Source organism: Anolis carolinensis, chromosome 1 (assembly GCF_035594765.1).
Source record: "Anolis carolinensis isolate JA03-04 chromosome 1, rAnoCar3.1.pri, whole genome shotgun sequence".
Lineage (NCBI taxonomy): Eukaryota > Metazoa > Chordata > Lepidosauria > Squamata > Dactyloidae > Anolis > Anolis carolinensis.
Window position 1 is genome coordinate 177,368,677 of NC_085841.1, and position 13,796 is coordinate 177,382,472.

The 13,796-nt window shown below is 41.0% G+C and overlaps 1 protein-coding gene across 3 annotated transcripts in view; it reads left to right on the forward strand.

Moving 5' to 3' along the window:
- The first annotated feature begins 348 nt into the window (after positions 1-348).
- Positions 349-13,796, forward strand: part of asb1 (ankyrin repeat and SOCS box containing 1) — a 31,616-nt gene continuing 18,168 nt past the window's right edge. For all 3 annotated transcript variants that reach the window (XM_062960195.1, XM_062960205.1, XM_062960214.1), the window contains exons 1-3: positions 349-535; positions 5,954-6,095; positions 6,952-7,254. In XM_062960195.1, coding sequence (XP_062816265.1) covers positions 421-535; positions 5,954-6,095; positions 6,952-7,254 — 560 coding nt within the window. In that variant the 5' untranslated portion in view covers positions 349-420. The remainder of the gene's footprint in view (positions 536-5,953; positions 6,096-6,951; positions 7,255-13,796) is intronic.

The window sequence follows — 13,796 nt, forward strand, 5'->3', positions numbered from 1 at the left end:
CCAGCTGTTAGGAATTGTGGGAGATGAAGTCCCTGGAGGACCAAAGCTTGGGAACCAGTGCTTTTAGCCTTGCCCGTCCCAAAGTGCTGGTGCCTCACCAAACTACGACTCCCATGATTCTTTAGCCCGGGCAGTTAAAGTGGAGTCAAGGGGCCTGCATTCGACAGTATAGGTATATTTATATAGATGCGCCCACTTCCTCCAAGGAAATGAGGGAAGATGCTGGCGTGTTTTCTGTGCCAACAAGGGGTCAAGCCTTCCTCCGCTGGATCTTGGCCTTTGCGGGCTGCCTTAACAGCGGAGAGAGGGAGGCTACCTTAAGAGAGAGAAGAGGAGGAGGAGGAGGAGGAGGAGGAGGAGGAGGCGTTGCGTTGCCACCGAAAGGCCCGGCCCCGGAGAGGGACCCCGCGGAAAGCAGAGATGGCGGATGCCGGGGGAGAGGAAGCGAGTCATGGCACGGAGCCAGAGACCAGCGGGAGCCCGGAGGCCCCCCAACCGCCCGGGCCTCCTCTCGGCGCCACAAGTGGGCAGGCAGGTAATGTCAGGGAGGCGGCGCTTCTCCAGCAGCCCTGGGCTGGCTAGGCATGGGAAGGAAACCCTTGGGACGCTTCTCTTTTGACTTGGGATATATGGCAGTGGGGACTCAGATAGCCCAGTTCCAAGCAGATATTGTGGGATTCTCTGCCTTGATCTTCTGGGATATAGGGCTGTGGGGAAGGGCCCTTTGTTCTGCCTGGTTTTGCCAACCCAGGCAAGCCCTAGGCAGCAGGTGTCAAGCTGAGGCTAGTCGTGATCAGAATCTTACAATCACACTGTGTAACACGAGTGTTGTTATCCATGCCATTTCCTAATTGGTTGTATCCTAAAGGCATGAAAAATGTTTGTTAAGCTGCACAAACTTTTTTTGGCGGGACATCCCGCATCACGTTTGGCTCACGTCATCCAGGCCCCTTCCTCACAGCTGAATAAAATCCCAAATTATCTGCTTTGAACTGGAATATATGGCAGTGTGGACTCAGATAACCCAGTTCAAAGCAGATGCTGTGGATTATCTTCCTTGATATTCTGGGTTATATGACTGTGTGGAAGAGCCCCTAGAGAAACAATCATGTTGCAAAGCTATCACTCTCCTTCCATAGCACTGAGGGGCCTCCCAGACAGGCCCTATATCCCAGGATCTGATCCCAGGGTTTCTGCTTTAAACTGGATTATATGAGTCCACACTGCCAGATATAGTAGAGTCTCACTTATCCAACGTTCTGGATTATCCAACGCATTTTTGTAGTCAATGTTTTCAATATATCGTGATATTTTGGTGCTAAATTCGTAAATACAGTAATTACAACATAGCATTACTGCATATTGAACTACTTTTTCTGTCAAATTTGTTGTATAACATGATGTTTTGGTGCTTAATTTGTAAAATCATAAACTAATTGGATGTTTAATAGGCTTTTCCTTAATCCCTCCTTCTTATCCAACATATTCGCTTATCCCATGTTCTGCCAGCCCGTTTTTGTTGGATAAGTGAGACTCCACTGTAATCTGGATAAACAGAAAACCAGGGACCAGATCCTGGGATATAGGGCCTGACTGGGATGGCCCTGAGCCTTGGCAGTTCAGTCTGGAGAGATCATGAAACCCTATGAGGAGCACCTTAGGGCCCTTCTACACAACCATATAACCCAGAATATCAAGGCAGATAATCCACAATATCTGCTTTGAGTTGGAATATATGGCAGTGTGGACTTAGATAACCCGGGCCAAAGCAGATATTGTGGGATTTTCTGCCTTGACATTCTGGGTTATATGGCTGTGTGGAAGGGCCCTGAGTCTCAACCAATTCAACATACAGTAGAGTCTCGCTTATCCAACATAAACGGGCCGGCAGAACGTTGGATAAGTGAAAATGTTGGATAATAAGGAGGGATTAAGGAAAAGCCTATTAAACACCAAATTATGTTATAATTTTACAAATCAAGCACCAAAACATCATTTTTTTTACAACAAATTGACCGAAAAGGCAGTTCAATACACAGTAATATTATGTAGTAATTATTGTATTTACGAATTTAGCACCAAAACATCGCAATGTATTGAAAACATTGACTACAAAAACATTGGCTACTAAAAGGCAGACTGCGTTGGATAATACACAATGTTGGATAAGCGAGACTCTACTGTACTTTGTGGCAGCCACAAAAATGACGTTTCTGGAATATAGCAACTACAGTAGAGTCCTGCATATCCAACCTTCTCTCATCCAACATTTTGTATTATTCAATGCAGTCTGCCTTTTAGTAGTCAGTGTTTTGTAGCCAATGTTTTCAATACATTGTAATGTTTTGGTGCTAAATTCGTTAATACAGTCATTACTACATAACATTACTGTGTATTGAACTGCTTTGTCTGTTGATTTGTTGTAAAACATGATGTATTGGTACTTAATTTGTAAAATCATAATGTAATTTGACATTGAATAAGCTTTTTCTTAATCCCTACTTATAATAATATAATAATAAAAACTTCTGAGTTACACTTAAAAATGTACCAGTTTTGACTGACATACAAATTCAGCTAAAGAACCTATCTTGTTAGTAATTTGGGGACTGCCTGTACTTTCATTGTAAGAGTGAAATGCATGGAGACACAATGTATGTCATGAAAATTTTGATTTACATATTTTAAATTATATGATTTACTCTTCATTTCACATAGACTCAAAGTGTCTTGATACATTCGTGTAGCATGCCTATACACTGTAGTGGACATACAAACATGTTGCGACACACAATTGGAGAAAAGATGTATGTTGTGTAGTTTGATATGAATTGTTGTTAGGGATGTCTATGTTTTTGTATGCATATTGTTTTTTTAAAATGTGTCTTTTTCTCTGTCAATGTTTTTAATGAACAATAATTAAAAATTTATGATTTTTTTCAAAAAAAATCTCTGTGCTAGAGGAATATGCAATAATATCCAAAGTGTTAGAATCATAGAGTTGGAAGAGACCTCATGGGCCATCCAGCCTCTGCTTAAAAGCCTCTAAAGAAAGAACCTCCACCACACTCTGGGATTTTACTTGGGATGTTTGCTCGCATTTGTTGTTGTTTTGCATGTCTTCAAGCAACAACTATTTACAGCATATACACAACTGATATTGCAATGTTACTTCCAACCTTTTGAGTTATCTCACCCTTAGGCAGTAATACATGAGTTACAGTATCATGTCAATGTAGGAAGAAGAATTATAACTATATAATTGCATTGTGGCTTGTTGGTTGGTTGTGTTTGTATAAAAACAGGCAAATCCGGTGGCATAGGCCAGGACCGTCAAGGACCGCTGAGTGTCTTTCCTGGGTCAGAAGTCATGCGCCTGAACTGTATTCTGCGCTCAGCTGCCAGATGGATCTGGTGGAGCCCTTCTGTCCGGCCATTTGTGTCTGTAAAAGAAAGGGAAAGCTTTGTACCTGACTTGATGCCTGCTTTTATTTTATTTTTATTTTTTGAAACAAACACTGATAGCAAGATCTAGCAAATAACGAGTACAAAAACAATGCATACTGTACACAAACACCTAGCCCGGCCCATTGCTCCCCACCCCAGTGAGGCTTTCCCCTCCCTTAGGGAAGGTCCAGGTTTGACTTGCATTGACTCATCATTCTCAAATATTGCTCTTTAATGTCATCATCATCAGTTCAGTAGAGACACCCTTACTCCGTTCTCAGCTTAGGAGGCAAGCAAACGCCACACACTGCATGAATAACCAGAGAGCAATATTATGGCAACCATAATTGGAATGTCTGATGCCTTTTAAGGGTTGTCCGAAATGGTATGTGGGCAGAGCTTTAAAGCTCTTGCTTCTTTTGCATATTTATAGTTGTCTTCCTTTTTTTAAAAAAAAAAATCAGCCATTCCATTACAGCCACTGGGATAGATGCAGATGGATCAATGCTTTCTGGATGTGTGCCTTCCAGGATGCCAATCCTACCCCATTTTGGGGGGCTGTGAGTGTGTGATTCACCCAAAGGCATGGAGTAGGTTCCATAGCTGAGTGAGGAGTTGAATCCTGGTATCTACTATTCCAAGCTGGGTCTCAGGTAGATATACACATCTTACAAACAAACTTCCTGCAAATATGTTGTCGAAGGCTTTCATGGCCAGAATCATGTTGGGAGTTTTCCGGGCTGTTCCAGAAGCATTCTCTCCTGAGTTTCGCCCACATCTATGGCAGGCATCCTCAGAGGTTGAGGGGTCTGTTGGAAACTAAGTAAGTGAGATTTATATGTCTGTGGAATGTCCGGGGTGGGGGGGGAAAACTCTTGTCTGCTTGAGGTAGGTGATAGCCGACCTGATTGATTCTTGTCTGGAATTCCCCTTTTTTTGAGTCTTGCTCTTTATTTACCATCCCGATTATAGAGGTTTTTTTAATAGTTTCCAACAGACCCCTCAACCTCTGAGGATGCCTGCCATAGATGTGGGCAAAACGTCAGGAGAGAATGCTTCTGGAACATGGCCATACAGCCCGGAAAACTCACAACATTCCTGTAAATAGCTTGGCATGCCCTTGTTACCCTCCATTTCAAGATAATTAGATAATAGGTTTCCTCGCTTTCACTGTATACATTACTTATATATTACAATAAAAATCACTATTTAAAAAAAGATAATTAGATAATAGGGATATGATACAAAAAGAATCATTCATTGATCATGGATTCCTCAGCTTCTCCAGAAAGGTGTAACAAATGAGGTTGCAATTTGTGTAGCAAACAATTGTTCATAATTCATTTTGTGCTGTTTTCTATACATGTTAATAACAATATTTATTTTCTGCAGAATTATTAATTCTTTACAGTGAATAATAATAATAATAATAATAATAATAATAATCTTTATTTATATCCCACCACCATTTCTCCAAAGGGACTCGGGGTGGCTTATAAAAGCACCAGAAGCAGCATACAATATAAAATAGTACATTAATATAAAACAATATGATGTAAAAATTATAATAATAGCCACAATAATATCACTTCAGGACAGACTACTTGCTGCATGAGTTTATTATTAAACTGCATATTTGTGGTGCTCTGATCTTTTAGGAAAAAGTAACTTGAAAAATGTACTGATGGCTAAGATGAGAGACGAAATCCATTTTTAAAACTAATTTATGTATGTTGGTAGTTTTAGAGTTGTAGATAGAAATGTATGTGGGTTGGGCTGTCATTGTCAAACTATATCTATGTTTACATATTTATAAGTATTGTTGCTTTTCTTTTTCTGTGTTTTTTTTATAATGATTTTAACTAAAATATGTTTTGAAGAATCATAAGTATGCAATAAGACCTGCGTATGAGCAGGACCACTAACCACAGTCTGGAGCCCCTGGTGGTGCAGTGGATTAAACCCTTGTGCTGGCAGGACTGAAGACTTGAAGGTTGGGTTGCTGATTTGAAGGTTGCCGGTTCAAATCCAACCCCGGGAGAGCACGGATGAGTTCCCTCTGTCAGCTCCAGCTCCATTCGGGGATACAAGAGAAGCCTCCCACAAGGATGGTAAAAACATCAAAACATCCAGGCGTCCCCTGGGCAATGTCCTTGCAGACAGCCAATTCTCTCACACCAGAAGTGACTAGCAGTTTCTCAAGTCGCTCCTGACACGAAAAAACCCAGTTTTGTGTACCTGCATCCAATAAAAAAACATCATCTCAAGGAATTTTCTAGGTCCCCAGAACAACTCTATGATATATGTCCTTCTGTCTGAAATTATCATGGCGTCAACCTAGAGGACATAGCAAATTCCTAGAAAGCAAAGTCATAAAAGCCTGAAGACAGTTCAGGCTGGGCCACTCCTTAAGGCTCTCCCACTTAGGTAATGCCTTGTCTCTTCTTCCCTTGGGTTTATCAGGACTGTTTCATGGTCTAACAAAGCAACCGTCTCTCCAGCACAGGTCGCAATCTGAAGGAGTGGCTGAAGGAGCAGTTCTGTGACCAACCCCTTGAGTGCTGTGAAGACACTCGGCTGCATGACGCTGCTTACGTGGGGGACTTGCAGACCATCAGAAGCCTGTTGCAGGAAGAGAACTTCCAAAGGTGAAAACTTCTTGAACCTCATCTAGGATTCTCAGGTGGTAATCAATTGCATGCTTTTGCCATATGGGTCTAAATATGAGGCTCTTTTTCACTCAATATGAAGAGGAAAGGATTGGAAGAATGGCCTCTCACATTGTGGGGCTTTTTCACTACACAATTATAGCACTATGATTCCATTCCAACTGCTAGGGAATCCTCCACCGGATGATTCCTAGACCACTGCTTCAATTGCCTCAGGAGTCCATAGAATGGTACTGTGGATTTTAAACTCGAATCATGATGTTATAATGGGGTAATGTGAAAGGGCCACAGGTTGTGTTTGCATGTTCTTTCCATACATCTGATCTGGATTTTCCAATTTTTGCAGAATACAGATTAGTCATAGTCTTCTTCTGCTAATAAATTTGGTATTCCTCTGTGCAGGTGTGAATGAGTAAATGAAGACTGCAGATAGTTCCAGGTTTATATATGTACACTCAGTAATAGAATATATGCAGTTGGTCTCCTTAGAAGTCCCAAAGTCAGAGGCCTCAGATGGATCTATCCATTCATAGCATTGGGGTTCTGCAAAGCATAGCTTATAGTTTTCAACCAGAAGATGAGAAGGATAAATAGTCCGTCTCGGATGGTTCTGGGCATAATACTCACAGCATGGGGTTTCACCCAGTTCCTAGGTTGCCCACATATTATTTGGAGACATGAAGTACAGAAAGACATATTGAAACAGATGCTTTTAGCATCTAGTGCCAGACAAGCTGAGTTTTGCCCCATATTAGTTCAGAAGACTGCAGGTTCATAGGGTGAAAGCAAGGACCATCCATGGATAATGTTTTGAGTTCTTTTTGCCTTTCTTCAGCCGCATCAATGAGAAATCTGTCTGGTGTTGCGGCTGGCTGCCTTGTACACCTCTGCGAATTGCTGCCACAGCAGGTCACGGACATTGTGTGGACTTCCTGATTCAGAAAGGGGCAGAGATCGACCTGGTGGACGTGAAAGGGCAGACCGCCCTCTATGTTGCTGTGGTGAATGGGCACCTGGAATGTGCTCGGATCCTCCTGGAAGCTGGTGCGGACCCCAATGGGAGTCGTCACCATCGCAGCACCCCAGTGTATCACGCTGCTCGTGTGGGCAGAGCGGACATCCTGAAAGAACTGATCAGGCAAGTTGGGGAGATGCGTTTCCCTTCATCTTTGTTTTGGAAGTAGACCTGTATTATATGTTTGTCATCAAAGAAGTTCCTAGTTACACTGACAGGGAAAGGGAACAGTCAAAGAGGGCAAGGATCAAAAACTAGAAAAGTTATTTTCTTGGACTACAACTCCCAGAGAATTCCCCAGTGAGCATAGTGTTGTAGTTCAACAAAGTAAAGTTTTCCCACTTCTGGGAAAATTCTTAAGACAGTGGTGGAAGACTTTAGAAGTTTTAAGGAGAGAGGTATTCAGAACCCTCCCTAACTAATTTTCTTTTGTTCTTTTCAACATTTAGTGAGCCACATTTCCATGTAGAAAAGTACTCAAGGCAACAACAATCTTAACTCTCTTCATTCAGATGTTTGAATTATTTTTTCATTGACTGCAACATCTGAGGATGGCATACATGTGTGAACAGTTATCATAAATCGAAGCACAAATCAAACCTTCACATCCACCCCTGCCAAAGTTAAGCATATTAATGTCTGCATTTTTATTTTGTTTTTGAAAATATATTGACCTGAGTTTTGCATCTGTGCAGACCTTGAAGTCTGCTAGCAATGAATCAGTCATTAAAACCGTCCATCATCCTTACAGCTGAAACTCTGATCAGCAAAATTCGAAAGAAAGGAAGCAGCAGAACCTAAATCAAACACACAATCAGTTAGAGCCCCACAAAGTGCCTTGAAGTAACATTCTCTCTCTCTCTCTCTCTCTCTCTCTCTCTCTCTCTCTATATATATATATGTATATATATATATAGATATAGATATAGATATAGATATATAGGGTAAAAAAGAGGGGCGGGGAGGTGAAGGCAAGGGAAAGAGAAAAAAAGAGGGGGAGAAAGGGGAGGGATTTTTTATATTACAAGTAAAGTGTGAACCAATAAAGTAATAGGATATTAGGAAATTCATAAAGAAAAATTAAGAGAGAAAAAACCTGATGTTGACTTCCATCTAGTCTTTTGCGTCTTTGTTTTTTGGTCTTCATAAATGTTCTTTGTTGAAGGTAAAGATTCTTAACCTTAACATAAAATAAACAGGCTCTTCTTGTTCCTCAGTTAGTAAGAGTAAGGGAAAAAAATACATCCTTTGATGTGCTGTTTATTTTCCCTTTCTTTCATATTCCTCTACCTTGGACCAGTCTGTATATCTAATAGGATTTCCCGAGTTTTTCTTTAATAGAAAGATTAATTTATCCATGTCCTTGATCTCTCTTACTTTCTGAATCCAATCCGCTATGTTTGGTATTTCCTTCTGCTTCCACTGTTTTGCATAGTAACATTGTCTTGAAGGCAGTTGAGGAAGAAACCATCAGGCATTCTAGGGCAGAAACATCCATGAACTTGGAAAACACCACTGAAAAGGCCCGTTCTATAGACCCGCGTTTCATATATCAGCCAGTAATGAGGAAAAGAACAGGGCCTCTTATGAAGATCTAAGCTTGCAAATTGATTTGTATAGACAATATGATCTTCAGAGTTATAGCAGTTTATGGAATCCTGGTTTATGTAGCTTCTTGTGACACCAGAGCTCTCTGACAGAGAAGGGTAACTATATTGCAAAACAATAAATTTCAGAATAGCTTTGAGCATGGCAGTTAATGTGATGTCGAACTGCTGTAATTCTGCAATGTACAGCCTTGATTTAAGTAATAGGGGTTCAAGCATGTATCTGCATCCCCTTCCACACAGCTGTATAAAATCCACACTGAACTGGATTATATGGCAGTGTGGACTCAGATAACGCAGTTCACACCAGATATTATGGATTATTTGCCTTGGTATTCCTGGTTATATGACTGTGTGGAAGGTCCCTGGGTATCTTCTATGGAAACCAGTAAGATTAGAATGTGCTTTGCTTCAGTTAAATGCTATCCAGCATGGATTGGGGCCAGTCCTCCATGATACTACACAGCAATAAACCTGGTGTATATGGGCATCTGATCAGCAGCCATAATAATACAATTTCTGCTTCAGTTATATGTTGAGGAGTGGGGTGTCACCTGTAAGCAAACAAGTATGCATGTCTTTGTGACCTATGAAGTTGTATAATATTTAATATGCAAATATAATATGTGAAATGATTCACAGTAAAGGCTGTCCATTCACTCAGTTTTGAGTGCCAAATGTGACAGTGATGTCAAAACAGTTTTGTATGTCCGAATCAAATTGCTGCTATGGGATGTCCATTAACAGGGATGGTTTGCTTGCACTGGGGTGACCAGTAAGGGATTACTGGCTCCTTCTCCCTCTCCATTCTGCCCTCCTGAACTGCTATTCCCCAAATATTCTTTTAGAAGTAAAGAGTTACTTCTGCGCCTAAATCAATTCCTAAATCCCACCTAGAGTAGATCCACTGAAGCAGTTGTTGAATGATAAGTCATTAGAAAGAGAGGTTCCACCTAACCATTAGGAAGGACATCCTGATTGTAAGAGTTGTTCAACAGTGAGAGATATGCCTCCTTAGAGCATTTCCTTCTTCAGAGGTTTCTAAGCAGAGCCATTTGTCAAGAAAGCCTTGATTGTATTGTTCCTGCGTGGCAGAAGGGTGTTGTACTGGATGGCACATGTGGTCTTTTCCAATTTTACGATTCTATGACTTACATGGATCTTTCAGTTTCAGTGTGTCTAACTAGCACTAGGAAATGGATTTTAGTCCATGTTTTAGGATTATTCAGGAGGGATAAAGCTGAAGATACCAGTTCATGGTAGGTCCAAGAGCAGTGTATCAACCATTGTATTTTAAATCCACTTCATCTCATTATCCTCCCACACCCATCTGTAAGTATTGGTTGCAATCCATGCTGTCTCATTTCATTTGGCTTGGAGCCATCAAGAGACAGAACTGCTTGAAGCATGAAAGTTGGGACAAATTATTCAAATGACTCCAGTTCTGAATGACTGATCAGTGTGCTTGACTTTGGCATTTAGCGCTGGAGAAATATGCACTGTTTTTCTTAATTCAGTATAAACTCTAAATTTCCTACACGAAGCTACTGGCAATCTATGTGAATTTATGTGGAACTATAGGCATTTGGCGTAAGGTAATGATGTGAGACTTTATACATCTGCTAGCAAGGACACTTGGCTGACAATATTAAAATGCAGACTTTGGAACATTTTCAGGTTTAAAATTAATTGAAACACATCCAACTTTTTCTGGTTGTAGAACACCATCTGACGATGACTATTCCAATACCAGATAGCCACACTGAAAGCTGATTATTAGAGAGTTTAAATTGCTCTTTATTTTTTTAAATGCCCATTAATACCATTGTTTGTCGAACATACTTCAGACAAAGGTGTTGCCATGCAAAGCTTAATTTAATGTGGATTAGATTCTGCCTTTTCTCTAATGTTTGGGCTAATCTCTGTATCTCATGTATCCCTTACCTTTACAGCTAGTTCTCATTCCATTAATGGGGAACTGGAGCAAAGGTGAAGGGCTGTTTAACCCAATATAAATGTGCCTCACTGGAGCCTGGATTCAGAATCTGGGGCCATTGTTTACAGAGCCAGTGAGTCCAGAGCCTTCTCTTGGATAGCACTCACCATCTCCCCCTTGTCACTCCTCACTTGTCATGGAGCTCCATGGGAGTCTACTGTGGACATCTCTGCTGGCATCAGAATGGGGCACCCATCCTGTATGGACAGCATGAAAAAGAGAGAGGATCCTCTGCCCTATTCTGACATTGGTGCGTATGCAGGAAGAATGAGGGGAGATCGCCTATTCTTCCCGGTCTACATGCTGGTTGTGTGGGCACTTTGTTCTAGTGTCAGCAGAGGTGTCTGCAATGGCCTGTGCTGATGAGTGTGGGGAAAGAGTGATTGCCAGAGGTGTCTTGTTTAAAAATCAGATCAAGCTAAATTGGACTGGATTCAACTCTTTCGGCTTCCCTGAAGCTGTGGGATACTCTGGAGTTTGCTGGAAACTCCAGAATATCTGTCAAAGTAGAGCAAACCTGGTGAATACTCATGGGAAGTGGTTGAGTGAAGAAAGGTTTCTTTCATTTTCTGCTATATCTAGGGTTTTACAGTAGTGTAGAGCTTGTATGGGATGACACCGATAATTCTGGATTCATTTCATTACTCCTTGGAGACATCTTAAGGGCTGCTTTACAGAGTGCAATCTTCTTCTTGGGTATGGCAAAACCAAATGCTCTGATGCTGATGTATTTGGGCTGAATTCCTTTTCCCCCAAACATTTTGTTGCTATTAGGGCCGGGCTTTAGCACAGCTGGTTAATCACCAAGCTGCAATAATCTTGCCAACCAGAAAATTGATAGTTCAAAGCCCGGGTCAGAGTGAGCTCCTGATGTTTAGTCTAACTTCTGCCAACCTAGCAGTTCAAAAACAAATGTGATTAGATAAATAGGAACCATATTAAAAGTGTGGAGATATTTATTTAGGCTTGGTGTTTCGATCAGAAAAAGGAGGAAGTTTATGAACAAAGAAAGCTCTCGGCAGGGAGATGGAGCAACAGCACCTCTGGTGACCAGAACCGAGCGAAGATGCCGAAAGATGGGAAAGCCTATATACCTCTATCTGTTGTCTGTCTTGTCATTGTTATAATTGAGATTGAATGTTTGCTGTATATATGTTCAGTTATCCTCCCTGAGTCCCCTTCAGGGTGAGAAGGGCAGAATAGAAATGCTTCAAATAAATAAATAAAATTAGGGCTGTGCAAAGCTTCAGAGGTCCATTTCATATTTTGGACATTTGTATGATTCGTTAATACAAATCTCCAAACTACTAATTGGAATGGGACCCCTATGAAGTTTTAAGAAGTGAAACAGAAGTATCCGAAACGTTTCAGACAGTTTAGTAAAGATTTGTTGTTCCGTAGCATTTCAAGCTGTTTTTTCAATGTATGGAGAAACAAGCCTTGAAAATTTCCCCATTGCTGCTAATGGAAGAAATCCTGATGAAATCATAGAAACATAAAGTTGGAAGAGAACTCGTGGGCCATCCAGTCCAACCTCCTGCCAAGAAGAAGGAAAATAGCATTCAAACACCCCCGACAGATGCTTCAGTTATGAAGCTTCGGAGATTCAGATTATGAAATGAAATGGGACCACTTTGAATCTTTAGGAAAGAAGCTGGAGCCATCCGAAACTCCAAAACATAATACTAATGGGATTTCAGCCACTCCAAACACCTCTAGTTGCCTTTACAATTCTTTAAGCTTTGCTATAAAGGAGTCCTCGATGGTGCAGTGGGTTAAACCCTTGTGCTGGCAGGACAGATGACTTGAAGGTTGGGTTGCTAACCTGAAGGTTGCCGGTTCAAATCTAACCTGGGGAGAGTGCGTGTGAGCTGCCTCTGTTAGCTCCAGCTCCATGCAGGGACATGAGAGAAGCCTCGCACAAGGATGGTAAAAAGATCCGGGCGTCCCCTGGGCAACGTCCTTGCAAATGGCCAATTCTCTCACACCAGAAGCAATTTGCAGTTTTTCAAGTCACTCCTGACACAAAAAAAACTTCCATTGCTATACATGGAACGGTAGCAAAGTTTGAACACGGGTTTCTATTCACATATGTTTCATATGTTCAGTGAAATAATGTGAGCCTTTTCTCCACTTCTGACTGTGGCACATTAAATAGAAGGTTTGCACAGAGGTTTTAAAAAAATCTTTTGCAAGCTTTAGATCACACAGAAATCATTTCCTTGAATATCAGAGTACACCCATAGCTGACACCCTTTACAGTGTCAGCTAAATTCACAGGGATATAAATAGGAACAGCAAATGCAATCCACTTTTCTCCATTGATAGAGCTAAATGTTTGACTGTGCCTTAGCTCAGCTGTGTCCTTCATTCATTTTGGGAATATGGGGGAAAGCAAACTATATTTTTCATTACAGTGAAAAGCAATGAAAAATTGCTATTTTTGAAACTGTTGGAATCTCTAGGTACTCTGGCATGACTCTGCTATATAATTCAGTTCAAAGCAGATCATCTGGATTTTATATAGCAGTGTAAATGGGGCCTTAGCCCCATAAAGTGAAAAAGGATTTAGGAAAGGCACATGTTTGCCCTGTTTCAAGCTGCATAGAAACATGTACCTTCTTTGTAATGCTATAGGGAGATCATTTCTTTTAAAATACAGCCCCGTTCCCTAGCAACTCACAATAGTAGTTTACAATAGCCCCACAGTAGCCATCACTACTAGGACTCTGTTGAACAATGACAAAGAGAGCAAGGCAGCTCAACTGCAATCTGAATGTGAGGATATCAGGAGCAGGTATAACAACTAAAATCAAAACCTGACAATGCTGATAAGCATCCCTCCTACAACTTTTAGTAACAATCTGAAAATTGCCTCTAATCTAGAAAGGGAAAGGTGTGCACGACAAACAGAGAATATAACCAGTGGCTACCTTAGATGCATAGCTTCCTGGATTGTTATTACGTAGTTGATCCGATCATTCATAGGACTTTATTAATGTCTTCCCATGTCCAAGATGAATATATGACAGGGCAGTTAATAATTTCCTGCCTTATTTATT